At 37.8% G+C, this 16,362-nt stretch overlaps 1 protein-coding gene across 3 annotated transcripts in view; it reads right to left on the reverse strand.

Annotated features, from left to right (window-relative positions):
- Positions 1-16,362, reverse strand: part of EIPR1 (EARP complex and GARP complex interacting protein 1) — a 213,798-nt gene that overhangs the window by 143,005 nt on the left and 54,431 nt on the right. For 2 of the 3 annotated variants that reach the window (XM_037812844.1, XM_037812843.1), the window contains exon 3: positions 12,671-12,803. The exons of the other annotated variant lie outside the window; for it this stretch is intronic. In XM_037812844.1, the coding sequence (XP_037668772.1) occupies positions 12,671-12,803 (133 nt within the window). The remainder of the gene's footprint in view (positions 1-12,670; positions 12,804-16,362) is intronic. 3 annotated transcript variants of the gene reach the window in all.

Consider the following 16,362-nt stretch of genomic DNA (forward strand, 5'->3'; position numbering starts at 1 on the left):
AGTGCTCACCATGCTCTTGACATTCATGAAGTGGGCACACTATAATCCTATCACCTCCACGATGAAAGACATCTTCTGTTCAAATTCATCCTTATAGAGAAGAGAGGTGCCATGTGGGAGACAGTTCAGACACCTACAAGGGCACAGTGTCTGAATATGCAGCCTGGGTTTGAATCCCAACTCCACCACTTGTAAAATAAAGCAAGTCACTTAACCTCTATAAACCTCAGTTTACTCATTTATAACATGGGGACTAATGACAGTACCCACTTCTTAGTTTCCCTGGGAGGATTAAATGAAACAATCTCCATAAAGAGCTCAGCACAACAGGAAATCCTCAAAACATGCTAGCTGGTGCCATGTTTGCTATTGAGGCTGTTTTGTTAATGACACATAGGAAGTTCTGACCTGAAAGCTCTCAAAGATTTGGAGTCAAGACATAAATACGTAAGAAAATTAACAGCACTAGCATTAAAACAATGACAGAAAAGAATACTGATGCAAGAAATTACATAATGACAAAAATTGTACTGAATACTACAAATCTCCGAACATTTCACAGGTATGGTCTTACTATGAATTCCAACAACTGTGTAAAGTAATCAAGAAAGACATAATTAGTCCCACTTTATAGATGAGAAAATTGAGGCTCAGAGATAGCAAACAACTAGTATTGGATTAGCAAGGGGTAAAATGGAAACCAGATGCTGCTCCTCTGACTCCTCTAGCCCAGTACCCTTCTCATTACAGCTTGTTGCCTTTTAGGACATGATTAATTGCCACATGAAGGGGGCATACAGTAAGTTTGGAGATAAACATCATTAATCATTGTAGCTGTTCTTGGGAACTTTTCCAGCTTAAGTATCTTCTTGAGATGGAGTGACTAACAATGCAGACATTATTTCAGGATGTTTACACTAACTCTTGGAGCATGGGACAGGTGATCCTTTGTTTCAAATATTCTTCCTCTAGGTTGGAATTTTGGGCCATGGATATGCAACATTTTTACACAACTCTTTGCAACTTCTCTAAAATTCTTTTCTAGGTCTATAACTCAAAGCTTACCACAAGGTAACACTTCATGGAAATCTCTTGCTAAATGCATTAAGTTATACGAGCCCAGGGTGATCCTTGCCCATAAATTGTTAGTCCATTCACACATTCATCTACTGGTATTTTCTGGGGGCTTACTGTCTTCTCAGTACTGTACTATTTCTCTACGAAGACTTTCACGGCCTTCTCATTGCTACAATTTACCAATTTCTCTTATGTCCCCACAAAACCTTGCAATGACCTCTATCTGAGCACCCTTGATTGCGTAATATGACACTAAGCAGGCCCACCAGAAGATCTCCTTAGGTTCAACTAAACTGTCAGGCTCATGAGACTCTCACAGGTCAGACTTGGCACCAGGCTACTCAGAAGTACACAGGGCAGCAGGGTAGGTAGCATCAGATATTCCTCTTCTGAAGGAGCCCACACAGCAACAGCACTTACCTTCTTTGGCTCCTCTGATGGCATCTCAGGTGTAAGAACAGATTTACATCATCAGGCCAGTGTGGGAATCACCTTGTGTTTAAAAACCTCATATTTCACAAGAACCAATTGTTCTAACAACTTAAAAGCATAGCTTCTGGGTTCCTGTAAGGGGCATGAGCAGTTACAAGAATTACCACACTCAAGGAAGACCAAAGAATGGATCCAGTATTTATAGATTATGTACAGTTTTCCCTAGTTCAGATGCAATTTACCAATCACAGGTGATTTACTTATTTATTTATTTATTTATTTATTTTTAACTTACAAGGAATACAGCCTAGTAACATATTTGACATACTACCTGTGCCAGTTTGAATATATTATGTCCCCCCAAACGCCATTATCTTTGATGTAATCTTGGGTGGGCAGACCTATCAGTGTGGATTAGATTGTAATTCTTTGAGTATTTCCATGGAGATGTGCCCCACCCAACTGTGGGTGATGATTCTGATTGGATAATTTCCATGGAGATGTGGCCCCGCCCATTCAGCATGGGCCTTGATGAGTTTACTGGAGCACTATATAAAATCAGACAGAAGGAGCGAGCTTGCTACAGCCAAGAGGGACACTTTGAAGAATGCACAGAAGCCGAGACAGTAGCTACAGATGAGAGACAGTTTGAAGACAGACGTTGAAAGCAAACTCTTGCTCCAGAGAAGCTAAGGGAGGACAAACACCCGAAGAGCAACTAAGAGTGACATTTTTGAGGAACTGTAGCCTAGAGAGGAACGTCCTGGGAGAAAGCCATTTTGAAACACAACCTACGAGCAAGCAGACGCCAGCCACGTGCCTTCCCAGCTAACAGAGGTCTTCTGGACACCACTGGACACCCTCCAGTGAAGGTACCCGACTGCTGATGTGTTATCTTGGACACTTTATGGCCTTAAGACTCTAACTGTGTAACCAAATAAACCCCCTTTTATAAAAGCCAATCCATCTCTGGTATTTTGCGTTCTGGCAGCATTAGCAAACTACAATACTACCCTTATCTTGTTCCCAGGGCAACAGAGCTAGGAAGTTAACCAAAGGCCAAAGTCCCATGCAGAAAAGGAAAGATGATAGAAGCCAATAGAAAAGACTTAAACTCAAGACTCACTGTAAAGTCCAGGATGTTAAACCACCCCAGGCATCACCTTGGATCCCAAATCTGGGAGTAGCACATCATTCTCTGACCTCAACTGAGCTGAATGTCATCTCATTTTCACAGGTCAGGGTTGGTAGGTTAATCTGGCAAATAGTTGAAATTCCCCAGCTAGAGACAGAAGAGGAGATAAAGGGAGGCTGAATCTTAAGAGAAGAGTACCATCCTATCAAGTTTTGGCCCTGGACTTAGCTGAGGAAAATCAAAGTATGCAAATGATGAGAGCCTGGGGAGGGCCTCCCTGTGTTTGAGGGATGCCCACTGAAATGGTCTGTTTCACCACCAAATCATTCTTATTTACACATAAAGTTTTCCTGTGCACATCCCTCCTTCTACCTCCATTCCCTCCACCCCCACCCTAAATCCCTTAGAGCAGTGCTGCTTTCATTTTCTTCTCTGAACTACACCAATGGCACAGAAGGAGAAAACGTATGAAGGCATGTGAATGCATTTAACAAACTGTTAAATGTTTGAATAACAGAATCTGGAGGCATTATCTGAAGGGACCCTCAGCAAGTCTCATCTTTTATTTATGAAACACATGCAAATTTTGCATTCTACTTCATAATATATCTACATTCATTTCAGGCTATAAATACTGCTGTCATTACTTAAAATCAAATAAAACTGACACTATAGAAAGACAAAATTTATCCAGTGGCTTCAAGCACCCCTGGCACACTACCACCTAATGCCAAAGAATTTGTACCCCAATTTAAGAAATACCAATCATCAAAGGGAAGGCTGGATTGTTAAGCAGTGACCATTTAAGTCTTTTGTACTGACATGATACTTGTGATTACCAGAGGGCTTCTTTTTCTTTTCTTTTTTTCTTTTAATTAGAGAAGTTGTGGATTTACAGAAAATTCATGCATGAAATTTATAGAGTTCCCATATCACCCCTCATCCCCAAAATTAACACCTTGCACTAGTATATTTGTTACAACTGATGAAAGCACATTTTTATAATTGTACTATTAACTATAATCCATGGTTTACCTTAGGAGTTCCCTGTTTGTATTGCATAGTCTCATGAATTTTTTTTTTTTTTTTTTTTTTAGTAGCATATATACAACCTAAACCAGAGGGCTCCTATGGCTGCTGCTTGATAACAGAGAGGATGTCATAACTGCCGTGATGTCTAAGCACCTTCTACCAATCATTTCTTTGCTCAAAATAAGCTATTCCATGTCTACCATATACTCAGGATACTGAGACTCCCCTACTACTCATTACTGTTAGTCTAGCTCTTATAACCTTATATTGGCAGACTACATAATCATAACTTTAAAATAGATCATCTCAAAACAGCCTGGTGTTTTGCTCATTTTTAAAAAAATAATAATGGTTTTATTTAATTGTCCCCACATTACAGACAAAGAACACAGAGGTTAGTCAACTGCTCCAGGATCACAGAGCTAGGAAATAGCAGAGGGAAAATTAGAATCCAGGTTACTAGCTATCAATCACGGTGCTCATTCCACCACACCACTGGTGTCACTAACAAAAGAGCCATCACACTTTGTCTCTGCTGTCCCTTGCTCCCACTTTAACTCCCTGGAGGGTTGAGAGAAATATTTGAAAACATAACTGGGAAAAAGTTAGCAGAAGCAAACTGACCACTTTATACCGAGTGTCCTTTTTAAATTTTTTAATGTACTTTTACATTTGATCTCACTAATTTTCAAAATGACTTAGTGAGTATGTCTAGTTTATCAATGAGAAGACCATAAAAAAGAAAGGTTAAGAAACCTGTCAGGGGTCACATGTCTTCCCACTTCTAGTATAGTGCTCTTTCCTTAGAGTACATGGACGAAGAGTAATTCAGTTGTTCAGAAATCATCTTTTCTTATGTTTCCTCCCACTGATTTGCTCAGCACATCTTAGTGCCACTGTCCCTAAGAAAAATCCACTATAACTTTTTTAAATCTCACTGATGCTGTTATTTCAAAATAGTTCAAATTAGTCAATTCAATCCACACGTATTTTCTGGGTCGCTATTACATAGCTACATAATTTATCATACAAACTGGGAAACTTTTAAGGAAGACAAGCAGACCAGGACATAAGAGGTGCTTTGCAAGGCACTCCCAACACAAAGATAAATAATGCACATCCCAAAGTCCTCCAGGAGTGTCTGGTCCAGTAGGAAAGAAGACACATGAACTTAAAAATTAAAACACCTGAAGAAAAGTGTTATAACAGAAGCATGGACGTGGGAGCATCAAAAAGAGAGTAACTACTTCATCAGGAGACTGGGTTGGAACAGTAAGAGAAGGCTTTCTGGAAGAGGTGATAGCTCTGCTCTGTGGTTAAGGATAAGTAAGAGTTCACAGTGTATGGAAAAGGGGGAAAGCAGAGAAGAGGAAAGAACATATGAAAAGGCACCGAGGCATGAAAAATCATGCTTGGGAAAATGCAGGTACTTTAGTGCTATTGCTGAATTAGTCTCTCATATTTCAGACCTTGAAGTCTCAACCTTCTCTGTGCTCACAAACCTGCCACCATCATCTACACTTAGCGGAAAATAAGCAAGTCTGGCCATCACTGATATGTCTCTTCTGTAAATAGCACTTTCACCTAGGCTACGCCATCTCTATTTCTTGCTGATCACACATTCTCTACCATTCTCTAATTATTTCAGGGGTACTAGCCTTGTCTCCTCCACTAGATTGTAAGGTCCTCAAGGGCTAAGTGTCCTTCTTGTTAGTCTAAGGTTCAGGAGTAAAGAAACTAAATTCAGTACTTCAGTCTCTACAGAAACCCACTAACTGCCAAAGTAGAAACAGCAATCTCTTTTTTATCACCTTACTTAGGTTTCAAGGATTTAGTCCAATTCTGTGAAGGTATTTTTCAAACAAGTTTCTTCCTGTCTGTGAAAATATTTACAGTAATGCCTGAGAAGTGGATGAAAGCTTTTTAAAATGCACGCTTCAGTACAACGAATCAGATGTAGGACATGGCCAACTGGGATGCAATGAAAGAAAGAAAGAAGACGGGAAGAATCAGAAAAGTGATTTAGAGAACACGGAGGTGGACTGTTGGTGCCCTCTGTTGACTTGAAGGCATGCTGCTGAGACTGAACAACTCAGCAAAGGGGAGCTGGGATCACGATGGAAAATGATGCATGTGACACACAAACACAGATACACTCTAATTCAGAAAAAAAAGAAAAGCATCAAATGCTTAATTTTCTAAAATTCTAACTATTAATGTTCCCCTGAAACATACATTTTTTTTCACAAGGGATCTTAAGAAACCTTGTATGAGAACAAGAATATGAATATAGGAAACAAAAGAATATACAAAGGCTTAAAAATCTAATAGAATCTCATTTTAAAGTAGAAAATAAAGTGCGGGGTGGGGGAGTAAATTTAAATATTTGACAGCTCCCAAGACAGGCACCACTATTAGAAATATAAATAGTTTTCATCATTTCCTTTGAGCAAAACTAGGATTTTTCCAGGTTGCAACTTACACAACCTTTCAGGGGGACATTTCAAATCCAGCATTGAAGGTTTTACTTTTATTCGCAGTAGGTATAGGCCAGTGTCCTTATGGAGAGGTGCCCTCTATCACCACCCCCATTTCCATATCATGTCAGCAATTTGCTATCTCATCTCAGTGACCATCAAGAGCTCTACTTATATTTCCTAAGTTTGTATAGCACTGTTGAGATATCTTCTACATTGAGCGCATTTCTTCATTTTGCTTTTATGGTGATGCATTTTTCTTACAAAATTATCAGAAATAAAAGTTAGAGTTTTAAAGAAAATTTTAATCCGACTAGAAAAAGTTCCCAAAGAGTTTATTGTACATACATCTTCTACCACCACTCCAACTCTGAGAACATATTTTTCACAATCATCACAGGTAATAGCTAAAAGATCAATGGCAGTTAGAAAACCCTATCAATAAGCTACATTTTGTGGCTGTCATTTGCTTCTTGCATGAGTAGAGATTTAAGCTAGGATAGATGGGCATTGAGTTTGATTTGAAAAGGGTTTCTTTAGGTTTTTAGGTTACTTTAACCTACTGCAAATTTTATATCATTTTCTAAGACAGTGTGATAACAACATAACTCTGCAAGTAGTTTTTATTTTGCCTGAGAGTAGTAGCTACTTACATTGTGCAAGGGGAATTTAATGCTGCTTTTATTTACTGTTTCCCTAAGTGGAAAATCAAACGTATATAGAGAGATTTTCTCGTAAGCATTTTTATTAAAAAGTTATGAGTCAATCCAATTTTCCATATTTAAATTTGCAAGGCCATGGTGATATTTATAAAGTATATGTATGAAAATTCTATCATATTGCAGATTTCCACTAATTATTCATGTTGCAATAAATGGACATACTTTAAATATTGTTGTTTACAACAAACATCAATGCCAAAATTTCTAAAGGAGCGTGGACTTCTCAAGATGGATTCCATTTCTAGACATTCTACTTAGGAGCCCCCTTTCTTACGGTTCCTTTCTCTTTTCTTCCAAATAACATCCATAAAAAGGAAAGAGGACACAGCAAACAAGAGGACAATTCTTCGCTAAAAGTAGGTCACTACTAAAAACTTCATGGAAATCAGCCCCTGAAATCTGCTGTGCCTTCATCCATCGGCCCTACCTCCCATACTCTGCCAACCCCTCTCCTACCACTTCCACCTAGAGATATCTTCTTAGAGGCTCTTAGTCTCTTGAATAAAAGATGCTACCATTAATCAAAATAACACGTAAACTAACTGAAATAAAAAGAAGTAAGGAGCTGCAAAATAGCAGAGACCCACCCAAGGAAACACATCTGAAGTGCACCAAGGACAACAAACCACAGGAGCTTCTTTTGGTCCTTGGTGCATCTATAGTATTCCAAGAACAGCTTCTTAGTAGCACTTATAAACAGACATTAATAAGTAAATACAACAGGACAAAATATGTAATAAATACCACCCAAAAGTCATCAACCAGCCCAGGAATAAAAAGGTTAAAAGCATGACACAAGAAAAAAATTACTGGAAGACAAAGAAGATACAGTGCAATTGTGTTCTTCACAAAAAGATTTGTTATAATGAGGTGATAACTTAAGCAATACATTTTAACCCACCTTTGTGATGCTTTTGGATTTAATTCATATTTGATTTACTGCAATGTGGAAGCCTAGTGATTTATAGGAGAACCATGCACAGAAAACAGAGCACAAGTGTATGGTTACAAAACATGGTAAGTGTATCTAAAACCTTTTTTCTGTGTTAAATTGTGCAAGGTGAATTTAGAGCTTGTAAATCCAAGCTTTTCTGAAGGCGTATGAGCCAGACTAGTTTGTTATCTAATCCCATGAGAGTGTCTATTGCTACAGATTATATGATGTAGATTAGGTACAATGCTATGAATAGCTTCAAAGGGCAAAGAGCTAAGGTTAAACAGAAGACAGGCAGCTGTGAAACTCCATTCTGACCAGGGAAGGGAAAAGAAGAAAACTATAGCATTTCACATTGAAAAACATAACCTCTTCATGGGTATAAATTCTCTTGGTTCTAACCATGACAGAAAAAAACAGATTCTTAGACTTAGACATGAACACTATGAAACAATCTCATGTCTGTTCCTAGAAAGGATGACTGATTAGGAAAATGTTTAACAGAAGAGTCATGTTACCTTCAAAGACTGATAGAAATAGTAAGTATTGGGTTTCTAGAAGCTTCTGACTCCAATTTAAGAGATTTAGGGTAACTTGAAGGAAGCAGTCTACTCAAGATTTACTAGTGCTTGATTACTGTATTCAGTTTTCTACTGCTGCTTAACAAGCTACCATAAACTTAACAGCTTAAAACAATACCCATTTATAGCCTCTGAACACTGAGAACAATTCCCACTAAAAGACAGCCAGAAAATGGGGACCTCAGTCCTACAAACATCAGGAACCAACTTCCGCCAACAGAATTTCTTCTTAGAAGACCCTGAGCTCCAGAAAGCAACATGGTCTGGCTGACACTTCAATTGTAACCTTTTGAGAATAGGACCCACCCAAGCCATGACCAGATTTGTAACCCAGGGAAACTGAGACATAATAAATGTATACTGTTTTAAGCCTCTAAATTCGTAGCAATTTCTTACACCATATATAAAACTAATACAGATTTTGGTATCTGGAAGCGGGGTGCTGCTATAAGAAGCACCTAAAATGTGGAAGTAGCTTGAGACTCGGGCACTGGGTGCAGGGTGGAAGAATTTTGAAAGCATGATAGAAAAAGCCTAGAGTACTGTGAACAGACTGAGAGTAGAAATATGAATGTAGAGGACATTGTCAGCGATAGCTCAGAAGGAAATGAGAAAGTGTTATTGGAAACAGGAAGGAGGACCCTTGTCATGTAATGGCAGAAAGGTTAGCAAAAGTGTTGCCTACAGTTATATGGAAGGCAGAACTTATGATGAATTTGGTTATATGTAGAAGGAGATTTCTGTTGGGGATTGAATTATGTCCCCCACAAAAGGCATGTTTAAGTCTAACCCCTAGTCCTGAGTGTGTTAATCAATTTATAAATAGAACCTTTGAAGATGTTATCATTAGTTAAGGTGTGGACTCATTTGTGAATAGGATCCTCAAAGATCCTATTTAGATGAGGCCAAACTGAATCCAGGTAGGCCTTAACCCATACTACTGTAGTCCTTACAAGGCAGAGGAAATTTGGATGCTGTCAGTCAGTGAGAGCCACCACAGGAGACCAAGGAGCCTGGATGTCATGTGTCGAAGGTAGGGATGCAAGACAAGGAGCCCCAAGGACTGTGGAAAGCCAGCACCAAAACCCTACAGATGCTGGGGGAAAAGCATGCCTGCCGAGACATGATTTTGGACTTGTATCTCTAAAACTCTGAAACAGTAAATTCTGGTCATTTAAGCCAACCAATGTGTCATAGATGCCCTGGCAAAGTAAGACAATTTCCAAGCAAAGTGTTGAACGTGTTTCCTGATTTTTCTCTCAGTGCTTGTGGTAAAATGAGAGAAGAGGGAAATAAATTGAGGGAGGAACTGTTAAGCAAACAGGAACCAGGACTGGATGATTTTGAAAATTCTCAGCTTCTCCAGATAGAAAAAAAAAATGCTACAATTTAAGAGATTCACAGTCAAGAAAGTATGTACTAGACAAACAGCTGAGGGTGAAGATGTACAACCTTCTGATAAAACCTAGGAAATATCACAAGGTCAGAGTATTTAGTACAAAGGTCCTTTTAAGAGATTACGGGTGTGTGTCTCACAGATTCTCTCAGTCAAACTAGAGGGCCTCCAGGAAAATTAAGGGTGTTGTCACTCTGCCATCTCGGCAGAAGGCCATGGTAGAAAACGGATTTTCTCAAAAAGATTTTAGAGTAGGACTTTTACCTAATGGAGTGAATCCACACGATATCCACTGACTACCTACCTACAAGATTCTTAGGAAAATTGTTTCAGCAGAAATATTGCCAGCTTGGTCTAAAAGGGAAAGAGAGAGCATAAAATGAAAGAGGCTGTCAGACCCCCAAAATTCTACTGACAGGAAGCAATCTGATAAAACTACTCAGTTGCAAACACATGTTCCTTTCACAAAAAGGGAAGGATGACCCAGAGGGTGAAACCCAGCCCCAGAGTGGAGAGATGAGATCCACCAAAAACTACTCCCCAGACACAGAACACGATCAAAAAACTCCAGGTGGAGTTTACCCAGCTGGATTTCAAAACTGCCATGAACCAATGACGACTTTTTACTTTCCACTTTCCCCCTTTTGAATAGGAATGTCTATAGCTTTTAACCTGCCTGTCCCACCATTGTATGTTGGGTGTATTGGGGGCAGATAACTTGTCTCTTTAGTTTCACAGGTCAATTTATGGAGAAGAATCTTGCCCTAGGAGTTAAACTTAACCAGAAGCCTCATCTGCACATGGATCTGGTTTAGATGATGAGACTTGGGACTCTGAGCTGATGTTATAATGGCATGAGACTCTTGGTAGGCCAGGAATGTGTTCTGCACATATGAGGAAAATGAAAATTGGGGACCAGAAGGCCACTGCTACAGAAACACTCAAGGGTGGACCCCATGATTCTTCCTCCTTGGTATTCATGCCTTTTTGTAATCCCCTCCCCTTAAGTGTGGGCAGCACCTTTGCCCTGCTTCTCACTAGTAGAATATGGTAAAGGTGATGGGGTATCACTCCTGTGATTACGTTGTATTATATGGCAAAGGTATTTGGAGATGTAACTAAGGCCAACTGAATTTGAGATAAACGAAGGGGACTGGTCAAAAAAGTTTGTGAGTCACTTCTCTAGAAGAAGACAATCTCTCAATCTGTATTTCTTTTCATATGTAGAAACTTCTGATTATCTCCAGTCAAAGAAGACTGCCAATCTCCCTTAAAAAGGGGATGGGCGAGTATACACTAGCTGAAGGTATGTGGCGGCAGAAGAACTGCAATGCCAGGGAGTGGGGTAGTGATGGAACTGTAGCAATACGCAGGAAGCAGTAGATCTGAAAATGGAATGGCAAAGTAGTAAAAGGAAAAAAAGTACCCGAAACCATAAATACCAAATGTGTAAACTGTGGAGTGTTTTCCCCAATAAGTGTTATCAGTTAATTTTTATGCTTAGTTGTTGAAATGAAACGTTCACTAAAGTATAAAATTATGTTACTCTCCCAAATAAGCTAGTGGTAAGATTGACAGGTTGGACCACCAAGTCACCATAGTCCATTTGGTGGTAACTAACATTCATTAGGGATAAAGTAACAAAAAAGAAATATATCCTGTTCTTGGAAAGCTCAAATCTAAAACTGATAACAGGAGAAAGAAGAATAAAGTCACACTGGATTTATCGGGAAGCTGTCCCCAGTAAATGAAATAATACAAAATTAAAAGCTAAAAATAATAAAGAGTATGGGAGGTACCAGAAAAAGACTTTTAAAAAATGTTAAAGAAAAAAAAAAAAAAAAGAGTATGGGAGGGAGGGGAAGACCTCTCAGAATTCTTTTTGCCCTGAGGAAGAGGATTGTTTTTAAAAAAGGTAGATGTGTGAAAAATTAGAAAGAAACATATACAGAGTTCTATGAAAATAGAAAATTTAATCATAGGAGTCTAGAAAAGGGGCATCCAGGTGACCAAATCAATTAAAGAGGAAAAAAAAAAAAAGGAAGGCAATCCCTATACAATAATATTTTTGAAGTTAGGGTATGAAAGGAAAGATAAGCTAGAATGAATTACAATTAAGTGACTTTAAAAACATTCTGGCATGATGGACAAATAAAGCAAATATTTTTAGACAAAAAACAAAACAAACAAACAAAAAAAAAACCTTTATGCTGGCATACACGATGGGAAAAGACATGTGAAAGTCTTTTTTTTTCCAAAGCCATAATTTGAAAAACAGTTTATTGACAATGATAGTGAAAGAAGAATTAAGAAACATGTATGGTCAGTTTAGTGTCATAGATATTTGGTTTGACACAAATGTAAAAATTCCCAGAGTTTGGACAGCCAAATAATAGGCTGGAGAGAAATTTGTTTAGAGTGCATTAACATATGACTTGCATATATGTATGGAAAGGCTGTTATTAAAGAGTATTTGAAAATAGTCCTGGACTCTCATTATCTTTTAACTGTGATTACACATATATACAGGCAATGAGAAAGAGGCAAAATTCACTGTCATTCTCCTGAGTATTGTAGTTAATGTATTAGGATGCCTATTTCCAACATTCAACAACCTCCATCAAGTTACTTCCCCTCCCACAACAGATCCAAGTCTCAAACAATTATGATTCTAGCTTTGATTCTTAGAATTTCAGGATTATAATAATTTCTGCAAACTTCTACTCACAATATCACAACTACTCTATGCATGTGCTATCATCAAATCTTACAAATCATATGCTAATCCATTAACAATATATAAAATCAATCTCTTGTGAAACCTCTAGTTGGAAAAGACATGCATTCCTGGTGCATACAAACATCTAAGAAAAGACACACTTACTTTTATTGTAGCAGGTTGCTAGCACACCTTTATCTGCTGGACTGGCACTAATGTGCCAAATTTCACCCACTTGATGAAGGAGAACATTTTTATTTATAATGTTATTTTCATCATCAAAATCTATGATGTGGATCTACAAATACAATGAAAAAACACATCAGGATTTCAAACGCTTTTCACCTTAATCAAACATAATGGTTAAGAAGAATAATCAAATGCATATTTTATGATCGATAACATCCTTAATTAATTGTTATTCTTTTACTATCATTATAAACTTTTGTGATTTCATTCTTATTGAACTCCTCTTAAAAGACAAGGTATGGATGGAATATTATACAGCTGTAAGAAGGAATGAAGTCATGATGCATTTTACAACATGGATGAAACCTGAGGACATTATGTTGAGTGAAATAAGCCAGAAACAAAAGGACAAATACTGTATGGTCTCACTAATACGAACTAACTATAATGAACAAACTCAGAGAGTTAAATTCGAGAGTATAGGTTATTAGGAGATAGAAAGTGGGCAGAGATTGGGCAATCGATTCTTAAGGAGTACAGAATGTTTGATAAGGTTGATTATAAATTTTTGGAAATGGATAGCACAATACTGTGTGATGATAGCACAATACCATAAGTGTAATTAACAAAGCTCAGTGTGGGTATGGCTGAAAGAGGAAGGCTAGGGTCGTATCTTTTCCACAAGGAAAGCTAGATGATAAAAGCTGGGAGTGTACAACTTAGCGAAACCTAGAATGATTGATGATATGGTGGTTAATTGTACAAATATAAGAAAGTTCTTACATGAACTAGAACAAACATATGCCACTATTACAAGGTATTAATAATAGGTAACAGGAGATATGGAGAAAAAATACAATTAATACAAACTAAGGTCAGGTCTATAGTTAACAGTAAACACTGTAATATTTTTTCATTAATTGTAACAAAGGCACTATATCAAAGCTAAATGTCAATAATAGGGTAATATAAGTGGTGTGGAATTTTTTTGTTTTTTTTTTCAGAAGAAATGAGAATGTTCCCAAATTGACTGTGATGGTGAATGTACAACTATGCGATTATATCAAAAGTCAATGGCTGTATTCTTAGGATGGATTGTATGGTGTGTGAATGGAACTGTTTTTTTGTTGTTGTTTTTTTTTTTTAAAAAAAGACAAGGTATGAAATCACTGCACTGTGTTTTTAAAATTGCAAGCTACATAACAGATACTACTATCTGTACATAGCCAATCTTAAAAAAACAAGACACCAAAAGCTCTGTTGCCAAGTTTCTACAGTAGTTTTATACTGAAGGAAAAACACAAGCAAAAAAAAGCATCTATCTCAATCCTAATTTCTACTCCCTTCCTTTTCCCTGCTCCCAGGAAACTCCACATCTGCCTTGCCTCTAGGAGCCAAGGGAAAGCGGTGCTTTAACAGAATCTAGTTCTGCTTTCCTACCCAGGCTGCTGCCCCCACCCCAGGCACCCAGCACGGTGGTGCCTGAGAAGCAGGCATGGAGATTTCGCTGCTGAGCCTTCCCATGGCAGCTGGCCCATTGCCAGGCCAGCATCTACAGGAGGGGGTGAGCCAGGCCCTGCACCCACCCTCCTATCCACTACACCTTGCTGAGGCTTTCCTGCTTGCCCTGCCCCCAGCCCCCACCCTGCCCCCCTCCCAGGGATGAGTTGATTCTCCCAGGTACCAGCTGTGCTTGCTCTTTCTGTATTTTATTTAGACAAGAGATGGGGATGAGTTGGGAGGGTGGAAGAAGGAGAAAAAAGGGTTAGTTTGAATCTGCCTTCTCTCAGCTTTAGAGCCAAGGGTAGGCTCTGCTTGGCCACCAGAGGTCAAGGCCAAGTGAGGTGCAGGGGAGGACAGAGAGGGAGGACGTTTTGCCCACATTTGCCCACATAACTCATACCCAGAAATGATTAAGGTGGGAAGAAGTGAGAAAGGCTTGTATATGAGCACATTTTTAACTTCTTTTTAAAAATCAGTCTAACAGCTGTCAGCTCTTATAATATATTAATTTAAATAGTATTACATTTTAGCCACTAAAGGAAAAAGTTGAATATGCTATCTCCATGCTTTTCTACATAATTTTTAGAGGAATTAAAATGATTTTCACATTCACTCTCTTATCGATAGCCAAGTCAATGAGAAAATATAATTCTTCTTTTACAAGTAAATTTATACTAAAAAAGAAATCATAGATCTACCCAAAGATTTATATCCAAAAATGTACACTGTGGCATTAATTATCATCATGAAAAACTAGACGTCACCTAAACGTCCAGCAATAGGGAACTGATCAAATAAATTATAGTATTTCACTATAAATAATACTATAAAGTAATTCAATATGTTGTAGAAGACTATTCAGTACCATGGGAAAATGTCCATAATATATATTTAAAGGGAAAAGCACATATTAAAAAACTGTACATATGCTATTTCCATTTTTGTTTTAAAAAATTATGCATTTCCATGTGAGAGAACAAGAAAGTAACTGGCTATCTTTGGATGGTGGGATTACAGGTGTTTTTCTTTTCTTCTTTGTGATTTATTTGTATTTTTAACTTTTTTTTATGATTAACAAGCATAACTTTTAGAATCAGAACAAACATTAAATGTCATTTCAAAAATGTTTTGAATGATACCCAAAAGCATATAAACTTTGTCTTGCTACAGATGGCCTCTTCTGTTTTATTCTTGAGTGCTTCCTTTTATGCAATGTTTTCATGTAAAATCAACCTCTAGTCCAATTAGACTCAGACTAGAACACAAATAGTGCCACTGCCATTCAATAGTTGTGTGACTCCGAACCTCAATTTCTTCATGCCTAAAATGAAAATAATATCACTAACCCCCTGGTATTAATAAAATAAAATAAAATAAAAAAACAAATATAGGAGTACTCTTACATAGTAAGAGCTGAGTAAACACTAGTTTCCCTTCTCTTTGGAGAATATTAAAAATAATTACTGTTATTTTTACCTTTAAAACTATTTTCAGTAAATTCCTCCCTACTCTCACAGCCCACTACAGTTTTTCACAGTGGATTATCAAATACCCTGGTGGACAGCTTCTAAATTACAAACTACATATCTAAGAACTAAGGAAAATATGAAGCAGAAGGAAGGAAGGAAGGAAGGAAGGAAGGAAGGAAGGAAGGAAGGAAGGAAGCGGGGAGGAAGGGAGGGAGGGAAGGAAGATAGGAAAATTATTGTATGTTCTTTCCTCCCATATCTGAAGGAATTGTACCTGTAAACACTTTTTCCCTCCCTGGACATGTTACACATGTATAACTTTTAAGAAAAAAATATTTGGCAGTGCTTACTAAAGCTAAACATACATAAGTACAATGGCCCAGCAATTGTATTTCTGGGTACATATCAAGTAAATACCAAAATAAAAAGACTTGTACAATAGTGTCCATAGCAGCTGTATTCATGACAGCCAAAAACTGTAAACAATTCAGTTAGCCATCAGCAATACAAAGGGCATACAAATTATGATATATTGATAAAAGGGAATACTTACAGTAAGGAAAAACAACTACAGATACACAGAATAATGTTGATGAAACGCAAAGGTGAGGCTGAATTAAAGAAATCAGACCCAAGAACAACATACTGAGTGATCCATGTATATGAAGGTCAAAAATAGGCAAAACAAATCTATGG

Source organism: Choloepus didactylus, chromosome 20 (assembly GCF_015220235.1).
Source record: "Choloepus didactylus isolate mChoDid1 chromosome 20, mChoDid1.pri, whole genome shotgun sequence".
NCBI classification, from domain to species: Eukaryota; Metazoa; Chordata; class Mammalia; order Pilosa; family Megalonychidae; genus Choloepus; species Choloepus didactylus.